Raw genomic sequence first — 22639 nt, forward strand, 5'->3', positions numbered from 1 at the left:
ACTCAGCATCTTGCAGAATCAGCACCTTGATTTGGGGAGCTTACAGACAGAGCAAAACCTAGCAAGGCATTTTCTTTATCTTCTTTCCAAATAATAATTTAGAAATGTTCAAGTGTTAGGCAACTATTTTAGAAATGTTAATGGCATAAAAGAATGTTGTAATTTTTTGGGAGTTGTATATCCAAAGTTCATGCCAAGAATTTTATTTCAGGATGTTTTGTGGATTGCCTACATATAAACTTCATTATATGTCACTGGTTTTTTATTCTACATAAATATACTTTTTGTCTTTTCCCACCCCTAAGATGATGTTGGAGCAATTCCAATAAAGCATTTTCCAAAACATGTTGCAGATTTACATGCAAGTAATGGTTTTTCTGAAGAATTTGAGGTATGGCTCTATGATGTCGTCTTTTACTTAGCATGTACAAATAATGTTAAGTTTAAATGCCTGGAAACAAAAATGGGGGCATTACATTCTGACTTGGGCACCAATTTCATGAATGCATGAAATAACACAATAAATGTGAGTGCTTTGAGACCAGTATGGAGTTTATGCATAAAGCCTAGGGAGATTCCTAAAAGCTACCAGGACTGGTACAAATGGCAATGTTTATTATTGTGCTAAAATACTGAACAATTGTGTGAATAAACTATGCAAAGATAATGCAATGTATATGGTTTATCAGACACAGTGATAGATCTAAAGCTTTTCCAATACTAATGACAATTGAATTTTGCAGAAGCTACCCACATTTGCTTGTTCCATTTACAGAGAAAATAAAAGGGAAGTAATAATGAGTACACGTGGCAAGACTTCTGATTAACAGGGGAGCTAATGTAGTCTTCCTATGTGGTAGTGAAAGCTTTACAGTTCCTTTCCTAAAGTATATGGTTCATAAGAGGTATTTGAAAATGTTGAAAGATATGCTCTAATCATGTAATGTTACTATCACCATATGTAACTAATGATCTTCATTGTTTTTCACACTCATGTATTGCAATCAATTTAAAGATGGATATGTTCTAACTTAATTGACATAAACATTAAAACCCCAAATACCGTAATGAAAGCTGTACCATCAGCAATTTTACAAGAGATTTGAAACAAAATCAGTCAGTGGGGATGGGAACAAGTTTTTTAACTGGTCTGTGTTAATTTAAAATACAATTGTAATATTCCTGTTGCAAAAACAATAACGAAAGTAAAAAAATCAGAGTTTTGCATCTTTAGGTTTTGCTTTTGTTTCCCCAGCCAATGTATTGTGATCTAGTTGACCAAAAATTCCATGTCCTTCACATAACCTTCTTCATCAGCATTTTTTCTTCAATTCATTTAACATTCAGAATATCCATTTGATTGTGGGACCAAATTTGTAAATACTTGTGAATGTCCAGTATATATTCATATACTACACATGTGCATATGCACTGATGGGACTGGGCTCCAGCTCAGCTAGCTATGAATAAGAGCAGGTCTTGAAGGACTGTGTGTTAATACAATGGATACAAAGTTCTGTCACCATTAGTGAGTACAGCAATACAGAAATCAGATTGTTCATTCTAAATTGATCTTGTCCTACAATTTTACTTTTCCTTAATTACAGAAGTGATCTAAAGACAAAATACTGTGCATGTCACCGAACTACAGCAGCACCATCTGACATATTTCATGCTAGTTTTAACTATTGCAAAGAAAAGTCAGTGTCCTCATCATTTCTTGGTGATCCTTTTTCTGCTTTGTGGACTACTCCAGAATTAGTGTCCAGTTCTTTTCTCTACTGATAGAAAACTTAGAAGATTGGGAAAAACTGAAATACAGTAATTGTCTTTGCAGAGTTAGCATACATTTGAAGAGTACAAAGGTGGTTCAGATTTTTTGGGGGGTGGAGGGTAGCAAGTTTTTTTATATTACTACAAAATAACATTTAAAATCTAATTTTTAGACTGACAACCACTTTTTATACATATATTTAAGTAGATTAAGGTCACTGACATTAAAATGAATTACAAAAAGTGTTGGGAAGCATCATTAGTACTTTTAGTGATGGCAATATATTTGCTATTTAACAGTGTGGGCCTTATAAATGCTTGAGTTTCCTGTCAACTAAAGTAATCAATAAAATGAATTAATTTTGCGAGTCTTAGAGAGTTTGTGCCTGTCTTCTCAAGCCTGTCTCTCTTTATAAAATCGTTGAAATTGCTGGCAGCCAAAGTGAGGGCTGTAACTCTGTCTTTCCCCAGAGTGCTCTGAGGCTGGCTGGACAGCACACAGTCCTGCTTCAGTGGAGGTTTTGCAGCTGAATGCAAAGAGAGCAAAAGCATTCCCCAGAGAAACTGATGCATTTATAAGGACCAATAAAAATTCCAATGAACTGTTAAATTTACAGATAATCTGGCTAAAGTCTGTAGTGTTGCTCATATGTACAAGCTTTCACTGGCCTAAGATCTAACATTAAAGATAGGAAAAGAGATGCCATAATTTTAACTGGGAAAATTACCTGTTGTTTCCTTTAGGAGTTTTGTCAAAATACACAGTTTTGTTGTTATTATGGATATATTGCATGACCATAACTGTTTTCCATATAGTAATTGTAATTTATATAAACACTTATCCATTTGTTCTGTGCTGTGGAATTTGATTTTTTTTACTTTTTTTGCATTCATTCCCTCATTAGACACTGAAAGAGTTTTATCAGGTAAGGAATTATTTCACTGCATTTTTTTTTAGCAATGAAGTAGTTGTAAAATATCATAGATAATTGGGTGTAAGGTTGTGGTTCTTTTCATGCTTACTTACTGTATTTAAAGACATTTTATGTATGTTAATACTTACTAAAGAATGGCATACTTTTTTTTCAGGAAATCCAGAGCTGTACTGTAGATCTAGGTATTACATCAGACAGCTCTAATCACCCTGACAACAAGAATAAGAATAGATACATAAACATTGTTGCTTGTAAGTAAAAGCATCACTTGTTGTTTTGTGCAAGAAATAATTACAGACAAGTATAGATTTATATGTTATTAGTGGGAGCAAAAATACTTCTACACTGAAACCTCCAGCTACTGTTCAGCAAAGTGCTCCTTGGAGAGGAGTTAGCATGAGATTTCACATCTCTTCAAGTTAGGCCTCTGACATTCTGCTGCTTTGATGAGCATGTGTCAGCAAGACATATTCGTGTCTTCTGCGATGACCCAAAGGGAGTTGGGAGATTTCATTATAATGCCATTAGAAAGCCTAAGAAGCTGTGTTTTGATTGTCAAAATTAATCCATCTTTGATTTGGAGTAATGGTGATTTATTGTCTCTATGAGCTTCAAAATCCCTGGATATATTTACTGTCACATACAAACATGAATGTTCTGGTTTTATGTGCCTGGCAACAATGTAGTACAGCATCTTCATTAGCCAGTACACTTGTTTTCCCACTGCATCACTCTCCCAGATTTTTCTGCTCTGAAACACTATTCAGTTTTGTTAATATCTCTTTCAAGCTATTGCCTCTGGGTTTTTGATCATTTGTTGGCGCAATAATTTTTTTAACTCTCCATAGCATTTCGACTTTGTTCTGATTACAAGAAAGCTCTAAATAAATCTAAATCTTCGGCATTCAGCATCACTAAAGCTTAATAGAAAAAGTGACAGAGTCAGCTGTCTGGCAGAAGACAATGTAAACCAGCAACAGGAAATGACAATCCCCCTGGCTAAAGATGTCTCTAAAGGGACAAAAACTCAGGGATTTTCCTCTGTCACTCTGTGTTTGTAGCTGGTCATACGAAATGTGCCAGCCCAGGGGCTGTTTTATTAAAGAGCAGTACAGAGGCAGCTTAGGGCAGCTGAAGTAGCAAGAATCCTCTGTAAGCGACTCGAGTGTAGTTCTTGCAATTGGTGCAGCCTACAGAACGCTTCAGCTCACCCTGATGTAGCCACTGCTGATGCTTCAGATGACCAGCATTTTCAAAGTCTCATTGCTCTCCAGTGTTCTTTTAACTTGGAATTAAAGCTCCTCAACAACGGTGCCTGCTGTCATTTTGAGACATCCCACTGTGCAGATCTGGCAGTCATGACACAGGACTTATGGAAGACCCATACACATTTACAAGCAGCAGCTAGAGGCCATAGGGGAAATATGTCATAGTGCCTAAAATGATCCGAGGTGCTGCTACTCAGGCCACTAGATTCTGAATCCCTTCAAACTTTGGAGTCATTACTTTATTTTTCTGCAAATTAGAATTTTGAATCTGATTCATACCTAAGGAAAGGATGTTGGCATATGTGATTGTATTGGTCTTATGCATTGTAAAAATACACCTCATTATTTTTACGAGAAAGAATATATTTCTTACCAAAAATTGCTTATTTTCTCCCTTGTTTTACTGCAGATGATCATACTAGGGTTAAATTAGCCCAGCTTGCAGAAAAGGATGGAAAACTGACTGATTACATTAACGCCAACTATGTCGATGTAAGTGCCTTTTCCTATCTACTGGCCTATTGATCTGTCAGTCTTTTCTGTAAAAAAAAATATGAATGGACATGAATAGGTTTAATGCAAAAGAAGTATCACAATATTACAGATTTTGTTAAAAAAACTTTCGTGGTCTAAGTTAAGCCTACGAAGTTAAAGCAAAGGTAAAATGCCAATTCTTTCTTGGAATCCATCTTCATATTGTAGCAACTGCAGCTTAATGAAGGGCATTTTTTAAGAAAAAATATCCTGTCACATCTGAGTCATTTTAGAGGTATATCTCATCTGAGTGGTTAATTCTCCCCTCTGAGGTAATCTCATGAGAGGAAGAGTCTATTTAGCTGAGAGCCTCACCAAGGCACCATTACCGGTTTTCATTACATAGTTATTTACACATGAGTGATCATGATTCATTTTTTAAACCACTTCTGTAACACATCTCATAATCACTATCATATCAATGTTCTTCCTGAACACGGGCATTTGAACATACATATCCTATTTGCTGGAATGATAAATATTGACATAACAGTTGTATTCATATGTTATCTGATACCACAGGGTTTCTGCAATTTCAATAGTTAAAAACATAAAAGTGCTTAAAAGGTTTTCAAAGTCTTTAAAAATAAATACATTAAATGTCATGTACACCTCCCAACCTCCTTTTGCTCATGGACAGTGATTTGACAAGTGTCATTTCTTATATTTCAATTTAGGGCTACAACAAGCCAAAAGCCTACATTGCAGCTCAAGGGCCACTAAAATCAACAGCAGAAGATTTCTGGAGAATGATATGGGAACATAACGTAGAAGTTATTGTGATGATAACTAATCTCATTGAGAAAGGAAGGGTATGAGTACCTTTGTCTGTTTTTTATTTCTCTGATGTTGGTAGATCTACCTGTAGCAAACTCCTGTCTTTTAAAAATCCGGTTTTGTCATTTATTGAACAAAAATCAATAGTTTGTAGTAGTTGCTTGTACTAGGACTGGCTACAGAAGTATAAAGTTGAGGATTTGTAGAATGAAACTAAAGAAAATATTCAATAAGTCTTGAAAATACCATGTTCTAACCACAAAAAAAATCTTATCCTGAAAAAAAGACTTCTTCTATATAATAGAAGTGGACAGACTGTGGACCTTGTGCCACATTCTGCTACCAGTCTGCTTGCCATCATGCTCTTTGTCAGGGTTGCCTTTGACCATGGAAAGGAGAAGAACATATTTCAGGTGAACTTTTCTGGATATTCACTGTTAACATCCTGTACTCCCAGTTCCTTTCCTACTACATGACTAGACACACATTTGTCCAGTGAGACAAAAAGAGGTCAAACCCCATCACAGGGTGTGTGTTTCTCTGATTATGTGGTGCGAGTATACATGTACCCTGGGGTCACATGAGGACACATTGCATCACACTTGCTGCACACTGGCAGCAGTGCCTAAAATGAATGTAAATCTTACCATACAACCTAAAAAGCATCTCTCAGATGATACAGACACAGCAATTGCAGATGAGGGTTGCCCTAGGAGTACCACTTCATTCATAACACCATGCTATAAACAAACACTCTTCTAATACTCTTAGAGAAGGCTATATGACTACCCAGCCAAAAGGCTGGACACATCACAGCTCTCTGCTGTACATTCTAGCCATACACAGGCTCACTCTTACCCTGGCTACCAGTTATAAATATTCTCTGCCCATACTATAAACTAATCAAAAGCCACATACAATTCTACTAACTTGGATGTATTCCTATTTTTCCTATAGATCGTGTTGTTTTCTTTAGTTTTTAGAGTGTCTATAGAATGGAAAGTTCCACAACATTAGACCCCTTCAACTCTGATAGTATGATTTAAACCTCTTTTTTGGAGTATTCCAAATGAAGAGCATCTTTGCACAGCCAAAATAACTGTTACTTGTTCTCCTGCACAGAAGATCATGTCTATTTATAAACTGGGTGTATTGACAGTCGCTGTACAGTTTTGTGCTTTACTATGCTCTTAAATGTGAATATTTTGGCTTACTAGTTTGACATTTTAGGAGGTTTTTTCCTCTATTTTTTATTTTCTTTTTAACAGAGAAAATGTGACCAGTACTGGCCTGCCGAAGGTAGTGAAGAATATGGGAACTTCTTGGTTACTCAGAAGAGTGTTCATGTACTTGCCTATTACACTGTGAGGAATTTTACTCTTAGAAACACCAAGATCAAAAAGGTTTGTAGCATCCTGAAAACAGAGGTGGGCAAAAGGAAGAGTTAAAAGATGCTCAGAATATTTTTAAAGCAGTTGACAACTCTTTCTGCTGTATATGTAAAGCCGAATCCTGTAGGTCTCAGCCAGCCAAGATGCTTGTCAACTTCAGTTAATTTGACCAGATGAATAAACTCAGAAAACTGTAGGACCATCAGAGAAAAAGCACTGACCACATTGGAGAGCTGACGTGGATTTTGCCTGCCTGGGTAGCAGGACGATACATTTTCAGAAAGAGAGCAACTTGAAGAAAACATGGTATGAGTTAAATTATCCACCTCAGCTCTCCATTTTCCTTTCTAAAGACAGGTGAATCCACACTTACTTTATTGTAACCAGAACCAGCATGCTCTCTCAGCAGGGTGATGTTAGTTACTTTGAGGAGGATTCTGAAAACTTAATTTATTCCAGCCACATAAATGTCCGAGACATCTAGTCTCTCACCCTCCCTGCATAATTAATACATAACATGCAGCATTTACTCTCAATTAATTTATTCTGCCTATTTTAGGAATGAATCTTTGAATGAGATTACCTGCTTTCTGAAGGAATCCCTGCCTCTGAGTTGCCATGGAGGAAGGGAGCTTAGAAAAGCAGCCTAGACAAGGCTACTTACCTTGTAGACCACTAAAGCTGGGTGAGATGAATCCTACTCTTTCTGTTCACTCAACAGAGGAGCAGAGTGGCAGGAAGAGCTGGTGACTCTTGAGAGCAGTTGTAATATGTTATCTCTCCAGTGCTTGTAGTCTTTCTCTATGGCTTCCTAAGAGACAGTGTCAGGTCATTTTTCCACTCAATGGGCAACCTGGTGAGACAGAAGCACTGGCCCTTCCCCTTCTCTTTGAAGGCTGGAATATTCAGAGCCAGTTCAACAGCTATTAGGTACAGAAAGAAAATAAAGGAAGATATGGGCTGCTTACATGTGGAATTATGTTTCTGTTGCAGGGTTCCCAGAAGGGGAGGTCTAGTGGACGCATAGTGACTCAGTACCATTATACCCAGTGGCCTGACATGGGTGTTCCAGAATACACACTGCCCGTTCTCACCTTTGTGCGGAAGGCATCGCATGCGAAGCGCCACGCTGTTGGGCCTGTTGTGGTTCATTGCAGGTGTGGTTTTTAGTCCTGTAAGGTTCACTCCACTTTTGTTTTGCAGAAAAAAATAATTTCTCTGTGGGTTAAGCAAAATTTCACTCTTGCATTTAACAATTCCTGATGGAATAAGATTAATTTCTTAGCTGATATTCTTATCTGATATTTCTCTCCTTCGTAAGGCCAACTAATCAACTGTCTGTGCCACTTCTGTAAATCCGTCAATCTCCATAAACAAGATGATGCTGCTCTGCACTATGTTCTTTTTCTTTTTTTGCAAAAGTGCTTTTACTTCTTTTTTTTTTCCCACATTTCTGTACTGCTCTCCTGAATGCTATGAGCTTACCAGATACATGTGTGGGGATAAATGTTTCATTTCTGCAAATATATCATTAGGATGCTTTTGGCTCATGCTTTCTTTGGTGCAGGGATACTCTGTAATCCTAAGAGGACCTCTGTGCACAAGAGAAGACTCACTCTATTCCTGGCTGAACTACAACTCTGCTGTTTTTAACATTACTCTGGGCTCTAGCAGTCATTTGCAACGGAGGAGCATTCTGGGGAACAGTTGAGGTCTGCATGTGCCGCAGTGTGCAGGCAGGTGTTCTGTCAGTGCTCACTAAAACTGGCAGTTCAGGGAAAATTGGTTAAAAAGGGCTTGTAGGACCTGGAATGACTTCACAATGCCCATGAAGGACTGGGTTGTTGTAAAATATATAAGCAGGTTCTGGTTTTCCGCTGTAGTACCTCACCTTTGATGGAACATTTGGAAAGAGAACCTCCTCATGAATTCTGTCCTTCTGGAGCTGACTCTGAGAAAGCGAACAGGTAAAGTCACCTCACAAATGCTGCAAATGAAGATATTTTATTTGTGGGATGATCTAATCTGACTGACATCTGTTTTTAGCTTGGAAAATGAAAATGCCGTATCTTATTGTTCTGCTGCTATTTACATCCTGCCTGTTCTTGGGAAATTCAAAATGTCAAGCCTGAGATTGCTGAGATATCAGCAATACATTAGGAGTCAATTCAGTTGAGTTTTTAAAAAGTGAGTAGTGGTAAGTCATGTGGCTTCAGTCAGACCTCTCCCTTGGGTCATAGGTATTAACTCACCTCTGTCTGTAGGCAGTTTTGTACATTTTTTAGCTAACCTGACCCCATGCACTATGGAATTTTAAAGGAATCATCTCATGTTGGAAATGTAACTTTTATTTATATTTACAGGCTATATGGAAGACACAAATGATGAGATGTATGAAACTTATTTTAGCTACTTTTATTTGGTACTTTTCATGTTTTTTCTTTCATAACAAGTACAGATGGCATCTGGTAATCTTTGGACTTCTTTGTGTCTAACAGGGTGTTAACAACCTGGACCTTTGAATTTCATATCATACTTATTTAGACAGTTTATTACAGCAATCTAAGCTCACACTACCTATGCTCTGTGCCCTCTCTGTGGCAGAAATGAGATGACTGAATTAGCATGTATGGACTGAGCTGGATCTGCCCAGAGGGGACCATGCAGGCCCAGCACGGTGCTGCTCTCAAGTTACATGTACATACACATAATGTTCCTTCATATCTTAGAGGGGAATTACAAGTGACTATTTTATAAAAGAAATTTTTTCTTTAATTTTGTGATACAACTGGTTTTATACTACATTAATCAGAGTTCATAACAGGAATGAGCTGATTAACCCTTACTTCTCCATTTTCTATTTTTAAAAAGGTTTTCAACAATTGCTTGCCATCTTAGCTTTGTTTAAAGAGTGTTAAGCTTTTTTCTCTTACAGATATACTCTCAAGAGTTCTGCCATTTCCTGGGGTTTATCTTTGAAATCTCCTATAATGTAGTGGGTGGAATAATGCAACTTTTGCTTTAAAGTGCCGTTTTGACATAGAGGAATTTGAACACATTAAGTGTGCCCAAATGCTGACATATACCACCTTTTCTAGATATACTTGGCAAAGTATCCTAAGGAGTATCAGAAGCCTGAAAATGGCAGACCTGCAGGAAACCCCTTAGTTCTATTTCAGCCAATAGTTTAAAAATCATTTGAGAAAATAGTGTTTAGGTCTATTCTTGCACAAAGAAAAAGATTACTATCGGCCTCAAACCTTTAGCAAAGTATATTGTATAATAAATTCATTTGCAGAGGGAAATATTACCTATGCAGCAGTTTGTTGAAAAAACTGTGTATGGAACAGTTCTTTCCATTAGCGTTTTACTTCAGGCTCAAGACTGTTTTTTTGTTTTATAGTGCTGGTGTTGGAAGGACAGGCACATACATAGTGTTAGACAGCATGCTACAGCAAATTCAGCATGAAGGGACAGTCAACATATTTGGATTCTTAAAACACATACGTACCCAAAGGAACTACTTGGTGCAGACTGAGGTAAGAATAAAATATAAATAGCATGAGACTATTACAAACTATTTCTGATTGCAGGAGGAGAGATGATGCAGTGCTCTTTTTGGCACCACCAGACAGACAGAAACCAGTCACCAGACTGGGTGGGATTTTCCCTTTTGCTTGCCTTGGTTTTTTAGAGACATCCTTCTAGGCATGCTTAGAGCAGTGCACTAGAAATTACCTTTCTGTGGGCTCTTGTCTGTTTATTAAGGAGGACTCAGAAGGAAGCCTGTATAAATCATGTTTCCCACAGTAGGGCTTTCTTGGCAGGACTTGTATTTTTGTCACGGAGCTTTTTGAGGAAGCACCATTATCAGGTGTTCAGATCTTCACTGAACCTCATCAAACAGTTTATATTAGGCAATAAAATATGGGGAAAAAAGCTGTTTCAGACAGAAAATTAGATATAGATGCTTTAAACTGAAGATTATATATAAAATATTGAAAGACCAAGAGAAAACAGTAAGGGCAACAGCAGGGCATTTGAAAGTCTATTTCAGGTTTCAGGAACAGGTGTTTAGATTCCCCAGTGCCTTTCAACAGAAAAGAAGTTAATCAACAGCTAGGGCACTTGTTCCAAAGGATATGAGGGAGAAAATAGAGGATAGCAGTAAGAACTAGAGGCAGGACTGGCTTGAAAATTTGACTTAAGGCTGTGCTTGCATTTTTAACTCTATTCTGTTAATGTGAGATATCACAAGTAGTGAGGATTTGGTATTATATCATATATATATGTGTATGTATGTATTGCAAGTATAATTGTCAATTGTGCTTGTAAATGCGTACTGTCACTGCAGAGGGACAGCCTTTGTTGTAGAAGATCACATTTGAGAAAACCTCTGAAAAAATACTGACCACATCAGAAGTGGCAGCTTAACCAGAGGTATCTAGGGGAATCTGAAAATCATGAGAGCTCAGAGGTTTGGTTTTGTTTTCCTAGGAGCAATACATCTTCATTCATGATGCACTGGTCGAAGCAATACTCAGTAAAGAAACAGAAGTCCTTGAGACTCACATTCATGCCTATGTTAATGCTCTCTTGATACCTGGACCAACAGGAAAGACCAGACTGGAGAAACAATTCAAGGTGAGCTCTCTGAGATAGTAGTGTGAAAATCTTTAGGTTTTTAAGCCCTGAATGACTTAAAAGTATCTCAACATAACTTTCATCAGCTTTCTCTACCTAAAATTTAACTGCTGAGCCTAAATTCAGATTAAACGTACTGAACGAATGCAGTCAGTTGGGACAAAAGAATTATTTTCATATTCTTAAAAAAGGGATTCAGCAAAAAAAATCCACAAAAAAGAGATAATGAGAAATAGGACAGTAAATAGATTTTGGAAACTCTTAACTGCATGCCTTTGAAGAAAGATCTCAAAGGTAAAAATGTCCGGAAAGATACTATTCTGGCAAATACATCATGAACTATATTGATCAATCAGTGTACTCCCCTCAGTGTACAGCACTGGCTAGATGACAGACTTCACCTTCAAAGATACACTTATTGATCTAGGATTCAAGAATAATTTGAACTGCTAAGAACAGTGAAGAAAAAATATTCTGGTGACTTGCTAAGTAGTTTAGACAGATAACTAGATAACTACAGTTAAGGGAGACAGCAAACCTGCAATATATGCACCCTTCTGTTTAATGCAGCTTATGAAGGAATGGCTTTTCTACAGTTACCTGACTTTTTTTAACTTCATTGTTTCAGTTGCTGAGCCAGTCTAACACACAGCAGTGTGATTATTCGACTGCACTCAAACAGTGTAACAGAGAAAAGAACCGAACCTCATCTATCATTCCTGGTAAGCTTGATCAAATCCTCATCAAGAACTGAAGGCATCTGCATTGGTTTGAAGCAATGTTTTGTAAAGTATTTGTAGTGAAGAAGTGCTTTAAGAATTATGCACAGGAAAATAAAATAGATGGCTGGATAGCACTTTATTCTGATTGATAGAGCTCAGGGTTATCATTACTGTGAGATGTGAGATAATTGCTATAGTATTATAAGAGTCATTGCAACATGTTTATGAATTCATAATTTTTTACAGTGGAAAGATCTAGAGTGGGTATCTCATCACTATCTGGTGAAGGCACAGACTACATCAATGCTTCCTATATTATGGTAAGTCAGTTAATATACTGGTGAAAAACAATGCACAGCTGTTTCCAGAGCTGCCATGCAGCTGAGTTAGGGTGGCACAATCCTGATTTTGAAAGCTGCTTTCTTCCATTATTCACTCTGCCTGAAAGAGTTACTTCCCCCAGGAAGTACTATTACCATTATTACTGGTCTTAAATTTGGTAAAAGTGCATTGCATTTTAACAATCTGTAGAAACATAAATCACATCATAGTTTCAAAAACTGTTAAAGCTAAATGCCACTTACGGGAAGATCTTTTGAGATGAACTGTGTTAAATAACTAGTTAGTTTTCAATGTCTGTACTGTGGTTTGCCTTCCTACCTGCTCATCCTACAGAGCTTTTGCAACTGGCATAGCCTTGGATACCACAGTTCATCAGCTTTCCATTATCTTTTTGCTCTCTGGGTTTTGTTCAACTCTTTCCCCCTTCAATAGCTGAGAGGGAGGAGTAAATGCCTCCTGGACATTCAGGAAAGAAATGGGAAAGCTCTCTGCCATGATATGTGTACATGATCTTTCAGGTACATTACTGCATAGGAACTCTCTTTTCTGGTAGGAGTTTGATCTGAGATATCTGTGTAAATTAAGAAACTGATTGGGATTTTTGCAGCTCTTTCAAGTATTCTTTTATTTGGTTCAGGTAGTCAGTCATTTTTATTATGAGTTGCCTCTTTGAGTCTTCTCTGATCTCTTTTGTCCTTTTTTTATCTTTTTTTTTTAAGTTTCAAAAATTGTTTCAGTGTAATTGAATTTATTCTTTTCCCATGGAAAATACTTCCATGGAAGTTTTATATTTTTCTAATATTTGCAGGAAACTAAAGAAGGAACAAGTGTGCAATGTATTTTCTAGGTTCTCGCGTTGTCCACTAGAAGCTTCCTTTAAGCATTAATACTTGGGTAGCAATTCTGAGTCTGTCTTTTTTTTTTTTTTTGTAGGGTTATTATCAAAGTAATGAATTCATTATTACTCAGCATCCCTTACTACACACTATCAAGGATTTCTGGAGAATGATATGGGACCATAACGCCCAGTTAATAGTCATGCTTCCTGATAGCCAGAATATGGTGAGTTCTGTGTCTGATTGTTATGGGTTTATGTATGAATTTTATTAGTATTACCATTTTGAAATATGCAGGATATGAGAAAATATCTTGCATTCTACAAAACACAGTTAAAAATTAATAACACCAAACTGAGTGTAAAATCCCCAAGTCATCTAGCATAAATCTAGAAATCCTTGTCTAGACAGATTGTGATTGGATTGAAAAAGTATTAAATCAGTCCTGTACAATTTATAAAAGGAGCCAAACAGCACAAGTAACCATTATGCAAGGTTAGGTTTTGCTCCACAACTTAGTTGTAATATGGCTTCTTAGCCATTATTAGGTAAGGGCAGAAGTGTGAGGTTGTTTCTCGCAGGACAGCAGCTGGTGGGACCTGGGCAGGGCCAGGACCACCAGTGGCCAAGCATTTCTCACATGTGAAAGAAGCCCTTGGGGTGCACAAGTGGCCAGGAGCACTGCCAGCAGGGTGGGCACACAGGGCATGGGGCAGCAGTTCCTGCAGAAGGGTGGGCAGGAAGGGCACTGAAGGGCTGCCAGCTTGACCAGGGAGCAGTAGCACCCACCCAGCAGACAGCCATGGCCTCTCTGCGCTCTGCATCCACCACAACCAGAACCCACCCCAATTTCCCTGAAACACACACAACAGGCAGACAGGATACATGACAAGGAGCATTCCCTATCCATCTGACCATTTTGGTTATTCAAACTATTAGAGGATTTTCTTTAAAAAGCCCATCTCTCTTTGTTTCTGTTGTCAAACAGAAAGGATGCTTCCATGAGAACCTTTTTCTGCACTTTCAGATAAACCCAGGACCACACATACATTACAACACACCAGTTAAGTTTATCCTGTGACCATGGACTATGCGCAGCACAGCACAGCCTGAAGGCCAGGCTGGATGTGTGGCACAAGGTAGCACTGCAGGTTCCTTGCTGTATGGGTCCACAGGGTACATTGGTCTTCTGGTCAGGATCACCGCAGAGGTGTTTGAAAACCATCATTTTGCCATTGTTAAACCACTCAAAATTTGATTTGTCAATTTAAATCTAGATGGCTGGATTGATTATATACGTGACACATTATTTATTATATTAGATTTTGTGTTGTAAAAGCTCAACATTACTTACTTTTATGACTTCATTTCTTTTTCCTGGAGGCTGAAGATGAATTTGTGTACTGGCCAAACAAAGATGAGCCTATAAACTGTGAGAGTTTCAAAGTCACTATGATTGCTGAAGAACACAAATGTCTGTCTAACGAGGAGAAGCTCATAATCCAAGACTTCATTTTAGAAGCTACACAGGTAACACTGTCATAAATGTGACTCAGGACTTGATTTGTTAAAGGTAATGCCCACATCTTCTTACATTTTTGATGTTAAATGACGGATAAAAAATCCATACTCTAGAAACATCCATGGAGGGAGTAACGTCTATAAGGTAATATGATGACAAAGGGAATAGTCCAACCTCCACTGCAGTGGGGTTCTGCATCTGGAGACTGGAGCTGGAACAAGGTGACGGAAAAGAATAAAGAAAGTCAATCTTTTACAAAATTGACTTACGGAGGTTTTTGTTTGGTTTTTTTTAATCATTTAGGATGACTATGTACTTGAAGTGAGGCATTTTCAGTGTCCAAAATGGCCAAATCCTGATAGTCCTATTAGTAAAACTTTTGAACTGATCAGCATCATCAAAGAGGAAGCTTCCAACCGTGATGGGCCCATGATTGTACATGATGAGTAAGAACTGCACTTTTCTGTTTGTTTTGATGCTTTTCTGTAGAACCATCCTTTCACTGAGTAAAAGCTGCTGAAACAAGGCACAGTCTGCACTTAACAATAGTGGTAATGCTTCTGTTCCAGCTGCATCAAAAAGAGAAACATTTTTATTTTATCATACTTCATTTCAGTTTTATCATTTTGATACTCTGGATGGTTATCAGATAAGTCACTGGAGAGGAAATCAGTTAAGGCTCCATTGTCTTTTACTGAAAGAATTAACAGTTTAGATGAGGCACCTTGCCCTTCTCCAGCTGTCCAATAATGGCAAAAAATAACAAAATCTTGAAACACTGAAGGTCCCAAGGCCTTCAGGATTTGGTTAGTAGAGGGTTGTAGAGAAATAACTCTAAGAAGCTGTAGCCAGGTGCCGTGAAAGTTGTTTTAAGCCAGTGCTGGGCAGACCAGCATGACAGAAATTCATCTTACCAGTTTGCCCCAGAATTTGTAATTTCTCCAGCTGTAAAACCTGACCCAGTTTCTAGAGCTTTGTTTTGTTTTACTTTACAAAGGCATGGAGGGGTGACAGCAGGCACTTTCTGTGCATTAACAACTCTGATGCATCAACTGGAAAATGAGAATTCAGTGGATGTTTACCACGTAGCAAAGATGATAAATCTGATGAGGCCTGGAGTCTTTACCGACATTGTAAGTAATAATGTGCACCTTTTTTTCCTATGTGTGACATTATTAGCATGCTTGGATCCTAGGGCAACATTACTGAACTATTCACATCTTAATTTCTGCATGAATTAATGAAAATTGTCTTCCAGGGGTGCTGTAGAAAAAGAAATCTTCTGGATTCTGGAAAGAATTCAGATGAAGAAAAAGAAGAAGAAAAAAGCCAGCAGACAAATAGCAACCCTAATCCTGTCCCCAAATTTGCAATTGAATTTAACAAGGATCAGATTCAGCATGTATTTCTTTTAAAATACAGCTTTCTATCCTACCTGTACTGTGGTCCCTAATGACATGCTTTACATTGTATACAGGGGGAGCCATTAGTCAGAAAATAATAAAGCTGCTAAGTAATGCAATAAATCCTGGAGCACAGTAGATTAACAGACTGACACATCAGCTGTTAATTAATTTTGAGTAACAGTGTCACAAAATAACTCTTTCTGCCAACATCCTGAGTGTATTCTCTTTTCTTCTCCAGGAACAGTACCAGTTTCTCTACAAAGCTATTCTCAGCCTTGTCAGCACAAGACAAGAAGAAAACCCCTCAGCATCTATGGACAGTAATGGCTCAGCTTTACCTGATGGAAATGCAGCTGAAAGTTTAGAATCTTTAGTTTAATTAACACATCAGATTAAACATAAACATCACTGCATCACACCAATCACACCTGGAGTTTTACCATTATTATTTTCAGTTTTGTACCTTGGGTGGGAAAAATCTGTCCAGTCAGTATATATATATAATCAGATCCCAACCATTGGTCAAACCAAGTTATTTCTGTTATATATGACTTTACTGTGGAACTTTTATCATCAACAATGCGTGCCTTTTCTCGAAAGATTTATTGTAATACGTTGTTACATCTGGACTAACTTGATTGACTTTTACAGTGTTTCTAATAATTGAATTGTGGTATTTTTTTCAGTATTAGTTTTTTTGATTTATCTGGCTTTACTTTTAACTTAAAATTACCATATTTATAGATGTTAGGGAATCCTCAATTACAAACATGTCATGGGTTTAGTATTTGGTTTATTTGCTGTATTTATAACAATTTACATTTGCTAGAAATGCAACTTTTAATATAGTAGAATGTAAATAAAATCCTGCTCTACATAACATTCAACATTTTAAGACTCCAATTAGACATTTAGAATAGTAATCTGATACTTACTGTAAATACTGCTACTTCTGTAGTGATCCATGGACCAAATTTATATTTATAATTGTAGATTTTTATATTTTACTACAGAGTCAGTTTTCTAGTTCTGTGTAATTGCCTTGTTAAAATGATGTAGTCAGTATGGTTTTATTTTAACAAAGACTTCTGATATATAACTGTGCATCTTAAGCAATTTACCTTCATATAGCTGCATGTGATTTTAACTTTTGTGGGAACTAGAAATCATTTGTTTTGAAATGAAAAGTTTTTATGAGAATAACACTGTACTTGGCATTGTTAAATTGTTTTTACCCTGGTATTGCAAAAATAAATATAAATATTCCAGTCTGTGCTTAGTATTCTTCCACATACAGTATACAGTCTTCACTGCCATGCAGGAGAGCTTTTACTTACAAGAGCAAGGACTTAAGGCTGATCTGCAGACAGCTGCTCTTCCCATGGAATCTGCAAGTTCAGGAGACACTTATAGAAAACTTTTCTGTTTTTTAATATCTGCTCCACTCCTACCCGTACCTATAGCGTCCACATTAGCTCCTTTTTTAGTGTCTCCTCCCACATCTTGCAGTCTGGTCACCCACGGGTTAATGGGCTGTTGCAGGTGTCCCAATTGCCTTAGCTGGCCCCTCCCAAGACACCTCCCTGCTGGCTTGGCTTCAGATCATTGATTTGGCTGCTGAGCTCTTTGCTGCGGCCTCCTTTGGCAAGGCAACAGCCAAACTTTGGGAAGCAATAAAGCAAGCAATCTCTGCAGAAACGAAAGCAAATTGTTTCAAGTTGGCCTCAATCATTTTCTGTAACCTTCAGAACTGGCAAGAAAAGAGACTGCTTGTACTGAAGATTGCACCACGAGGGGCTGGAGGAGCCCGGAACAGAGTAAGACACTTGTTTAAAACTAGCATGGGCAGTGAGACCAACTATTTTCTCACTTTATACAGTTTATACAGTAGCTATGTAGAAATATTGAGAGCAGAAATACTGTTCTGGAGTAAAATGTACAGAAAATAATGGACCTTTTCTGAGATGAAAACTAAGCATGGAAAAAGACAGGCCTGATGTGGGCTTGGAGATTTTAGCTGATTGATTCCTAGAGTAGGCATGTGTAAGGGAGCTCAGTGTGTCAGCAGATGGATCTAGACCCCCTCAGCAGTGTGTGATTGAGGATAGGTGGAGCTGCAACAAAGCCAAAATGAATTTAGATTTGGAAGAATCTAAAGAGCAGAATCTTTAAAGAATCCTCATACTGTTGATACATGAGTGTGAAGGTCCTAGACAAGGAGACAGACTGGCACAGAATGTCAAAATAGCTAGCAGTAAGGCAGACTTTTTCATGCTCTTGTCCTCTTTCATTACAAGAAAAATAATCATATAGACAAAACAATGTATCAGAGAACCGCAGGGATGGTGTAAGTTTGGAAGGGACCACTGGAGGTCATCTAGCCCATGTAACATAGGGAGGTTTTGTAAAACTGTGTTATAATATTAATGTGCTTAAATTCTCTTTTACTTTTGACACTTTCTAACCACAGTTCAGTCCAAGAGGTTAGGGAGTGGTTGAATCCATTGGACTTGGGACCCTCGACATTTCCCCTTCCCCATCCACTGCATGCAGGATGATTCTCCTGTAAGCCCAAAGGCCCTGTGCAGGTCCAGCCAGGGAATATGCAGTGCACATGTACCACACAGGGAGACACGTGCATACATGCACACAGGATGGTAGAAATAGGATTCATGACACAGAGAATAGGACTAGGATTTTAAAAGGAGGCAGGACAGAGGGCCATGGTCAGGCACATGGCATGAATGGGTAAAGGGACTGGCCAGCAGCCAGCACATATATGTAAGCACCTTTTACCCCTCTTCTCTCCTTGTTCCTGTGCTTAGAACGGCTCTCCTTAGTGCCTCTGTTTCTCCAACCTTTTCTATCCCTTTGCAGATGAAAAAAATTCTTACCTAATTACTCTCACGGGTCTTAACTTTGTTACGCCATACCCAACTGTGAAACCTCAGATGCTGCTGCTTAGATATCTCAGCTATAATGGTGTTATCAAGTTCCCTGGTATTTCTCACTTCACAAGCTTTTCTTTCCAAGAGGTCTCTAATACTGTCCCTGCCCGGCTCCGTGGGGTCCCGCGTGCCCCCACAGCCGCACGGGTGGGCTCAGTGTTACAGTCGGTAGCACAGAGCCGAGAAGGGCATTTGTGTGCGTTCTGCCAGGAGCATTTATTGCTGCTACACTGCCGAAGGGTGCAGAGGCAAACACCAACATGATCCCAAAACTCACAGTTTTATCTGGGGGTGGGGAAAAGGCGGGACCAGGGAACGGGGACCAATGGGGAAGCTCTGGGGGAGGGACGAGGGGTAGAGGCTGACAGCCGGCCGGGGAATCCAAACTGGGATAGGTTAACAGAACAGAACACGCATCCTGGGAGAAGCTTTTTTGGTCACCCTAACATAAAGTGGTTCTTGTGGTACTAGGGACTTGTCTTACTGAAAACTCTCTGTCCCTTGTAATGTATGTTCACCGGCCACCACAGGTCTCCACCAGAGCTTGGCCTTCCCTCACATAACTCCCCTTTAACTGCCTGTGTAGCACCACAAGACTTTATGGCCCTCTTCCTCATTCCTGTTAGCTGCTCACTCTTGCTCTCTCCAGCAAGTTTCTCAGAATTTGTGCAGGTAGTTTAGCCTTGGGCCAGGGGTGCCAGCCATGTGCCCGTAGATACAAGTATTCATCTCTAGTTCAAAGCCATAATTAGTTCATTAAATAATTCAGAGGCAACCTACTTTTCTGGGCCAAAACTTCTTTATTCAGGTTTTGCACCTTTTTTTTTTTTTTTTTTTTTTTTTTTTAATCCTGTGGTCCTTGCCATGGTTGCATATTGGCTACTACTGAAGTTCAGGAAGAACAGGACTGAGATAGGACTCTTACTAAGTGCAAGCAAACATGCAATGTATCCTTGGTGGAGTTAAATGCCGTCAAGAATAGGATCTAGAACTATTTTCTTATTACATTTGTGGAGTTGGGGGGTTGACAGGAGTTAAAAATGTACATAACGGGCTCATTGCCCCAAGTGATGCACATTTTTGTAAGAATTGCACATACATATTTTTCGGAGTGTTCAGGCACAAATTTGGTGCATACAAATGTGTGTAATGGTTGTGCTTTGAGAAAGGGATTATCCTCTTTTTCAGGTGGCCTGAGGGTTCCTTACTACTTCCTCTGAAGCACTCAGATTTGCTGACAACGCTCCATTTGCACATCTAGGCTAATAAGGACAGCAATATTATATACTTCCCCCTTCTCATTCAAAAAATTATAGAAAGAGTTTTTGATATCCTAATCTCTAGGGGTGTACATACCAGAGAGGTTAACTGTGATCTTATGGCCATTTGCAAACCATATTCCATAACCTTATTATATAATTCTGCACTTCACCCTATTAGCACAACAAGAGAAACTGTAGTGCTCATGTGCTACTTATTCAGCCTTTTCTTCTGGAAAACTGGCTTGTTGCCTCACATATCAAATAAAAAGCATGAAGGTGACTTCTGCTAATATATTTACAGGTTCATATAGTTGTAGATACAAAGTAATTTTTAGGCTAATTAATTCTGTTTTTTCAAGCATCTGTGGACCAAAAGCAAAAATGGAATCCCTCCTTTCTAAATTCCCATCTTGATATAACTGTTCCTTTCAACCTAAATGTTTTGCAGACATTTTAGAATTGTAATCCAAGGAATCAGCTGTCATTCAAGGTTTCTTCCAGAGATGTTTGTAATCACATTCATCATCTTAGCATGCTGACAAGTTATTTAAAACATAAGTGCTTAAGATAATCTCTTTACTCACACATATTGGTTCTGATCTAGAAAAAAAATAAGAATCATAAAAAAAATATTCTATAATCTTCAACTGTGATGGATTACAGATTTTAATAAATGCGTGTCAGTTCCTCTCAGACAAAGTCCATATTCTAATTAATTTTTTTCTTGTAATCCAAGCTACAGACTCAAAAGACATATAGCCTGCCTTTTCAAACTGGGTCAAGTGTGGAGAAGATGTTATGTATCTCTGGCAAGAAGTAAGATATTAATAAACAACATCAGGTTAAGCTTTTCTCTTTACATAGCTGTAAGTTATGTGTGACAAGGAAAACTTCATTAGTGATCTTCCTCCTAAGAAATCAGAAAAGAGTTGAGAGTTTAAAAAAAAGAAGAAAACAAGTAATTTACTATCACCAACTTTTTTGTGATTGTGATGTGGAGATTTAATACCTATGGAAAAGCTTTACAAAAATCAGCAGTAAGCAAGGAACAAAAGTCATAAAAACTCATCACTATCAGCACCACAACAAATTAGCTCAAGACCTTAGTATGGACTTCAAAAATCAGTTGACAAAACTTGTTAGCAATGTTTTATCACAGTGCTTTACCTAGCTTTACAGTTCTTTGCTATGTCCTAGGATAATGTGTGTAATTTCAGAAAGGTTGAAATTCTCTGTGGTAAATGCTTACTTCAAGATGAGTTTAGCAAAGTTAAACGCATTTCTCTCTCATTCTGGAGCATAAACAAAGCAGGGCTGGGGATGAGAGGAGCACTGTTGTCTTGTTGGGGTTAAAAACAGAAATAAAGGCCCCACTGCTACCCTGAGTCTGAGGTATCATAGGTTACAGTCCTGGTTTTCACTCCTTCCCTGCAGCAAGGCCCATGTCTGACCATCCACTTGTCACAGGTTTGTGCTTTGGTGGATTAGGATTTCAAAGGGACAAGAAAGAAGGGAAGTCTCTCTCACAATATTTGGCCACATTATGTCTGACTCCCCTCCATTTCCGAATTGAATTCTTTCCTTTCGAAGCCAAAACAAGTGAGGGGAAAAAAAAACCCTTCTTATGGAATGGAATTCTTATGGCTTATGGAATTAATTCCTTTGTTTCAGGAAAGTCACAACCTGTGCACAGTAGTTTAGAAAGAATATATTTGAGATGGTATGATTTGCCTTGATAAATTCTGCTAGACACTCATAGCTAAATTTCTTTTTTTCTCCCCCTCCTGTTTGTAGTTTTCCAGCCTAATCACAACCACTAGAGTCCATTTTTTTCCCCCCTTAAGCAGCTATTTTGCTATGAGCTTACAGCCTTTTCTGGCAGTGTCACTTTTGTACTCCAGTCCCTCCAAGGGATATAATTCTCACTTGTAGGAATATCTGGGGCTGAGAGCATGCAAAACACAGAGGCAGAGAAGCCAGTCTGAGTGTAATGGGGCTCAAGCACCTCCATCTCAGAAAGACACTGTGATCTTACATGTCATGAAGGTCTGTCAATAGCATAAATTCCAAAATGAAAAAATGAGAGACACCCAGTGAAACAATCTGTTCCTTGAAGCCCCGTGTGAACAAAGAGTTTAAGAGCCTGTCAGCACAGGCAGTGGTAGCAGAAGCCATGTATTCAGCTGACCAAAGCCCTCAAGCTGAGACAGGCTGTGAGACACCAAGGTTTCATGCCTTCCTGAGGCACAGGAGATATCATACATCTGCTATTCTGTAGC

The 22639-nt window shown here is 38.4% G+C and overlaps 1 protein-coding gene across 7 annotated transcripts in view; it reads left to right on the top strand.

Moving 5' to 3' along the window:
* PTPRZ1 (protein tyrosine phosphatase receptor type Z1) overlaps positions 1–17421 on the top strand; it is a 137342-nt gene extending 119921 nt beyond the window's left edge. For 2 of the 7 annotated variants that reach the window (XM_032107566.1, XM_032107569.1), the window contains exons 15-31: positions 306–391; positions 2679–2699; positions 2863–2959; positions 4386–4468; positions 5188–5322; positions 6556–6690; positions 7672–7835; positions 8562–8645; positions 10082–10217; positions 11176–11322; positions 11951–12044; positions 12291–12364; positions 13320–13448; positions 14606–14752; positions 15048–15190; positions 15742–15877; positions 16389–17421. In XM_032107566.1, coding sequence (XP_031963457.1) covers positions 306–391; positions 2679–2699; positions 2863–2959; positions 4386–4468; positions 5188–5322; positions 6556–6690; positions 7672–7835; positions 8562–8645; positions 10082–10217; positions 11176–11322; positions 11951–12044; positions 12291–12364; positions 13320–13448; positions 14606–14752; positions 15048–15190; positions 15742–15877; positions 16389–16529 — 1952 coding nt within the window. In that variant the 3' untranslated portion in view covers positions 16530–17421. The remainder of the gene's footprint in view (positions 1–305; positions 392–2678; positions 2700–2862; positions 2960–4385; positions 4469–5187; positions 5323–6555; positions 6691–7671; positions 7836–8561; positions 8646–10081; positions 10218–11175; positions 11323–11950; positions 12045–12290; positions 12365–13319; positions 13449–14605; positions 14753–15047; positions 15191–15741; positions 15878–16388) is intronic. The other 5 variants (XM_032107568.1, XM_032107571.1, XM_032107570.1 and 2 more) reach the window with 3 other exon arrangements.
* Positions 17422–22639: the final 5218 nt, after the last annotated feature.

Source organism: Corvus moneduloides, chromosome 4, assembly GCF_009650955.1.
Source record: "Corvus moneduloides isolate bCorMon1 chromosome 4, bCorMon1.pri, whole genome shotgun sequence".
NCBI classification, from domain to species: domain Eukaryota; kingdom Metazoa; phylum Chordata; class Aves; order Passeriformes; family Corvidae; genus Corvus; species Corvus moneduloides.